Source organism: Chelmon rostratus, chromosome 17 (genome assembly GCF_017976325.1).
Source record: "Chelmon rostratus isolate fCheRos1 chromosome 17, fCheRos1.pri, whole genome shotgun sequence".
Taxonomy (NCBI): Eukaryota; Metazoa; Chordata; class Actinopteri; order Chaetodontiformes; family Chaetodontidae; genus Chelmon; species Chelmon rostratus.
The window spans coordinates 4,966,892-4,972,725 of record NC_055674.1 but is presented as its reverse complement, the minus strand read 5'-3'; the positions used below and the strand labels follow the sequence as shown (position 1 = coordinate 4,972,725).

The window sequence follows — 5,834 nt, the reverse complement described above, 5'->3', positions numbered from 1 at the left end:
TAAAAGGCTAACCACTTTCTAAATGTTTCATCCTCGATCGATCCATGAAAACATCTCTGTGTGCTCGGAGCTGCACTTTCTGCTTAAGTTTGATTTAAGATTTAAAAACTGCTGCTTTTCCTCCTGATTGTCACCAAAATGTTAAAGCGAGTGTGTTTGACCCCACAATCTATGACGTGTTACAGCCGTGTGTCATACTGATGCGTTCACTGGTCTGGCAGCCTTGTATGTACAAAGGTTTGTGCCATGTGTACTGCAGCTCAAGCCCATGTGTTCACTGTGGCTGTGGATAATGACTTATTATTCACTATTAGCTATGCATGGAAGAGCAGATAGACATGCTCCAATAACATCCCTCTGACCCAGAACAGCACGCCAATTCCGCCTCACCTCAATCAACACACTGTTCCAAACATCCTCACAACATGTAAACACTTAAAGACGCACTGATCTGTGTGAAAGTGCAGTATTTCTGGCAGAACAGCAACACCTTTAACAGCTAATGACGTGCTTAAAATGTTTCGGCCTCCCCTCATATCTCTAATGTCCTTCTTCCTGGCCTCGAGTAGACAGAAACAGCTGCTACAGTTGAATGTGATAGCATATTTCAGCTTCTTTAAACATGTTGTTGTCAGAATGAAGTGTTTCTTGACTCGACGTCTGCAACCACCCTAGCTCTGTATGTGGCTGTACTTATAGGCGCAGCCATGCTTTGATCAGCATGCTAACATGTGCACAATGACAATGTTAGCATGCTGATGGATAGCAGGTATAATGTTTCGCATCTTAGTTTCGTGTGTTAGCATGCTAGCACATGCTAATTACCACTGAAGACGAGGTACAGGCTGATTGTCATTAGATAATCCAAAGTATTGGACAATTAAACTTTGCAGGTGAGAGTAATTATCATTAATCCTGACAATCCTCGGCAATCCAATATGAACCTGCTGGTGGCGCTACAGGAAAGTTGAGGGGATCACCAAAGATCAGGATTGACCTTCTGGGAATCACAAATGTCCAAAGTTTTGTGCCCACCCATCCTGGAGATACTGAGATATTTCAGCGTGGGCCGACAGAAAGACGCGCTGCTAGCGTGGCTAAAAACTTTCAAGAGGAACAGATACCAGCTTCTCCGGCGAGGACAACCTCAATTTAGCAAAATGCAACGCAGGACTGGGTCAAACTAACTGGAAAAGCTTTGATGCTGCTGAAACTACCGCCGCTGGTCTCTGGAAGCTCACAGTGATGATTTCTAAGAGTATCTGAGGGATGTTCCAGAAGTCACGTTGACCCCACGGATTGTAAATAAGTTAGGTTTTTCTTCCATTGGTCCACTGAATCGGAGCCCCTTTGGGTTCACTGGCTAACTGGGTGTTATTTTCCTCAGAATGGATTAGCTGACTAAGCCTCCATGTGACTGTGCAGTGCCGGTGAGATTGGATTTAGGCCCACCGCTGGGTGATGTCGCACTCAAGAAGAAATTTCCAAAGGCCTTTCACTTGCAGGCAGCTTACACCTTAAATAGACCAACTCTAAAAAGATCTACTGCGGGGTTACGTACAAAAACCCACCTGTACCTGACATCTACTTTGCAGCTGTTACTGTGTGGCTGTTGCACTTTTTGGTGCAAATATTATATAAAAACAAAAATTAAGATGCCTTTTTTTTTAAATGTGAAATGAGGGAGAGTGACGTCCCTGCATCCACCGCTCAGAGGGGTCCTTATTCATCAGGACTGGATGATTTTTCAAAACCGTCTGGCAGAATATGTGCCTGTGAAGTATCAGCTGAGCGCAGAATGTAAAAAAAAAAAGGCACCTTAAGAATAAAATGGACATATTATCACGCCCTGCTGCTGCTGTTTCTGTGTTTGCTCTATATGGCCTGTTCTCTCTGTGCATCAGCTCCAGGTATGCTCCGTTCCGGTTCTGAAGCCAGAGCCGCCTCGCGCAAAACCACCATGTGATCTTCGGCCGCGTGGAGCGACTGGTCGATCCAGTCCATGCTGCCGGACATGTGACAGGCGTTGCGGGTGACCAGCACCAGGTGGCTGACGGAGAGCAGGAGAGCAGTGGCCCTGAGGAGGAAGAGGAGGACAAATCGATTTTTTCTTTTGGCTGCTGCTGGATGAAAACACTTCTTTCTAAAATTAAGCAAAAACAGGCTTAGAATGAGTTTGAGGGCCTGGCAGGCACCCGAACAACACAGCACAAACATGGCTGCGTAGAATTCAATCTGATTATTCTAACGTTTTGCTGGTAGCATCAAATTGCTGTGACACTTGAGCTTTTGTATTACTGTCTCTCTCTCTATATATATATATATCAGCAGTTATTACATTACGGCTAAATTCCTCCTGGAGCTCCTCTCCAGCTCTTACAAACGCCTAATCAATCACATCAGTAGCTCTGTGCATTAACCTCATCAAACTCATTCAAAAAAGCCCATTTAAAATGACGGGACAACAAATGTGATAACCTGGCGTCCAGGAGGATCGGGTCCAGAGGAGGGTACATGGATCTGACCACGTCGTCCACCCTGCCAGACGGACAGTGAGGATGTGGAGAGGCAGGTTAGTCTCAGTCCAGGATGTGTTAATATTGAGTTGCGGTGAATCGAACTGTGTGTGTTACCTCGGGCTGATGCGTTTGGCCACGGTGATGATGTCGCTCAGGCTGGCTGGTGCTTTGACCTTTGCCCCTGAACCCATTGTCATGGCAACTAGCTTTTCAGTCAAAGTGTGGCAGATCTGCGTGTGGAGGAATTATGTGTCAGTCGATCAATGAATGGAAATATCGACTAAAAACGGATGAAAGGATCAGTTACCTTTAGGATGGAGATGCAGTGAGAGACGAGTCCACTGCGGGAGAAACAAATCACAGAATTAGTTTCAATCTATGACACTAAGGAAGTCTTAAACTCGTGTGTGATGCCACCAGTGAGACGTACGAGGCGTCCTCGATCCAGTCCTCATTCTCCAAGATGGCCTCAATGTGAGGGTTGGTGATGACCACATCGTCCAGCTCCAGCTCTGACGGCTCACTCTGGGTCTCCATGGCTCCAATCAGGTCCACTGTGGGTCTGTAAAACAGTTTCATTACATCTAAATGGGCTGTGGTGAACTGATTCACTTGCATCAGTTTTAGTGGTGATAGTTAAGGTTGTTGCCCTGTTGTATAAAGCAGTTCTCTGGTCTCTGCTCACACAGCTCATGTGTAGTCTGCTGTGCTTATTGTGAATTTGGAGGTTCATGCACAACGAGTAATCCAGGCCAGAGAGGAATACCTTTCACTGGATATCTTCAGGTTGTGCACATCAGTATTTAAGTTGATTGATGACCTTTTATTTTGCTACCTGGAACTGCAAACATATTAAATGTTGAGTAAATTAAGTCCAGGTGAGGTTAAAAAGCGCATAAATGGAGTGACCCTGTGGCTCAGATGTTAACAAGCCAACCATGAACAGCAACATCCCTCGTTTGGAGACCTTGGTTGCAGCTCCCTCCCTTGTTAATTTGCTCCTATTCACTATTGCTAATCAATAAAGGCACAAAAGGACCAAAAAATAATCTTAAAAAGTGCATAATTTAGTGGAAAATTGTAGTGCTAATCCTTTTCATACAGCACAGAGGCCATGCAGAGACACCTGCAGCACAGGTGAACTTAGACCAAAGAAACTGCATTAGATATTATAATACGTTTTAAAACCTTAAATTCTGATAAAAGTCGTGAGACTGACGCAGCATGAAAACTCTGGACCAGATTTACAGATGTTTGCACTGATTCACTGACTTGGAGTCGAAGTGGTGCAGCAGGTCGTGAGGGTGGCAGTAGCGGTGTCTGCACACCACCACCAGGGCAATGAAGGAGGCCAGGAAAATGGTGGCCAACACCCCAATGGCCACAATCACCACTGTCTCCATGGCGACTCCGGCTCCCACGGCGGCTGCAGGCAGCAACTCGTCTTCCAGAGCAAAGAGTCCAATCAGGGTCGGCTGATTGTCCGAGCTCGATTATGGACGGGCGCTCATCTGTCGAGGGGAGAATGGCGGTTTCAGTCTGATTGGGTGAAATCAGTCTGGAGAAGAGTGACATTAACGCCACACTTGAGGACATGTCTGCAAGAAATTTCCCACATTTCCATTTTTGTTGGAACACAGCGCACCTCCGGCCAACGGAGAATACAATCAGCAGCGTTTTGTCTGTTTCTGAATGTGGCACACCCACAACGCACACATAAACTGATCTTTATCTGGGTACATAAGGAGCTGCAGTGCACTTTGTTTGCACTTCATACACTGTAATGGGAATACTTGCTATACAGAGACTTTTCACCAAAATGGTTCAACCACAACCAGCAGCAAGCGTTACAATAACTCTATCAAGCGGCCACAAAGTCGACAGCTTCAGAAACTGGGTGAAGATTTCCTGTTCGGATTCACTTTGATTAGCAGCTCCGGCGATTTAAACACATCAAAATCTCACCAAAGAAATGTCTCAAGAACGTCGACCGCTTACCTTCTGATGTTTTGAAGTGTTTTTGGATTATCTGCAGTTTAATTTAGGCAACATGTTGCCACATTTAGCGTCTCTCTGAAAGTGTAAAGTATACCTGCCCTTCTGCCCGGTCTAGTCACTCATTAACCCGTCCTGACCCACCTGATCACTGGAGTGGATGTGTGTGAACTCTCTGGAGGAAAGCTCTCCAGGTACAGTATAATTAATTTGTAATTAGGCGTGACAACTGTAAAGCAGAGGCACAGTTTTTGTCTGTTACAAGCACGAATGACCACGAGGCAGCTGAACTTTCAACATTACAACATTGTAAAGCTGCATTTTTGCCTGGATGATTATGTGAGATTCAGCGATGGAATGCTGTAATTCTTTAATCAGATTAATCTGTGTTACACTCGCCGTATCATACAGAGCTTTCTCCCGTCTCTCTCCTGCCCCAGAGCTTTTCTGACTCCTTTTCTTTTCACAGGCTCGTGCGTCTGAAAAGCTTGAAAAGCCATCTGCTAAAATGAAACACGTACAGAAGGTAAACAGGGCCTTTTAGGGCGAAGAAAAACTCCATTTGCTTTTTTTTTAAAATCACTAAAATGCTTCTCCCACATTCCTCAGTGCCATCTGTGATGATTAAGAGCAACAACACAGCTATATAACAACATATTCCTCCCCACCAATATTGCTCTTTGGCATTTAAACCCACTTTAGGAAATACTGAGACTGCTTTTAGAGAGGACCAACGTTTCCTCTGAAGCCTAACCAAGATGATTTCACTGCAAATCGGGAACAAACATGTCGTCTTTGTTGTGCACTTAAGTACAGCTACTTCATACTTTTACTCCAAAACACTCATTTGACAGTTTAAGCAACTTTTCATATCAAGATTTCACATGCAAAACACGGTTTGTTTGAAAGACAATACATGCATATATACATTTACATACATGAAGCTCTAGCTATAAAGAACTACAGCTTTGTATTTACATCTATAGTGACACTGCAGCCCAGATTTTACATGAAAAACCTTTATGATCTGCTTACATGATGCATTGCAGGTCAGACTAATCAAAAGCATCTAAAGTAGTTGTACTTTATACTAGTAGTTATACTTCTCTGTGGTGGTAGTTTCTGAAACAGGACAATAAAACATAAAAAAACAAAAGGTGAAAGTCAAAGTGACTCTGCAATAAACTTTTCTCTTGGTTTAATGAAGTGTGGGCTTTTCATTTACAATATACTCGTCTAACTGTGTGAGGGAGACCCCCCTAGCCCGCCCATTAAGGTTTGAGCCTCAATTTGAGGACCATGGAAAACATTAAAAAGTCT

The 5,834-nt window shown here is 44.2% G+C and overlaps 1 protein-coding gene across 1 annotated transcript; it reads right to left on the bottom strand.

The window, feature by feature from the left end:
* Nucleotides 1–1,830: 1,830 nt before the first annotated feature.
* tmem98 (transmembrane protein 98) lies at nucleotides 1,831–3,922 on the bottom strand. Its single transcript, XM_041957929.1, has 6 exons — nucleotides 3,792–3,922; nucleotides 2,950–3,081; nucleotides 2,827–2,860; nucleotides 2,634–2,749; nucleotides 2,479–2,538; nucleotides 1,831–2,077 (listed from the first exon to the last, which is right to left on the bottom strand). The coding sequence occupies exons 1-6, from the start codon at nucleotides 3,920–3,922 to the stop codon at nucleotides 1,876–1,878; spliced, it is 675 nt and encodes a 224-aa protein (XP_041813863.1). The 3' UTR covers nucleotides 1,831–1,875.
* Between the last annotated feature and the right edge of the window lie 1,912 nt (nucleotides 3,923–5,834).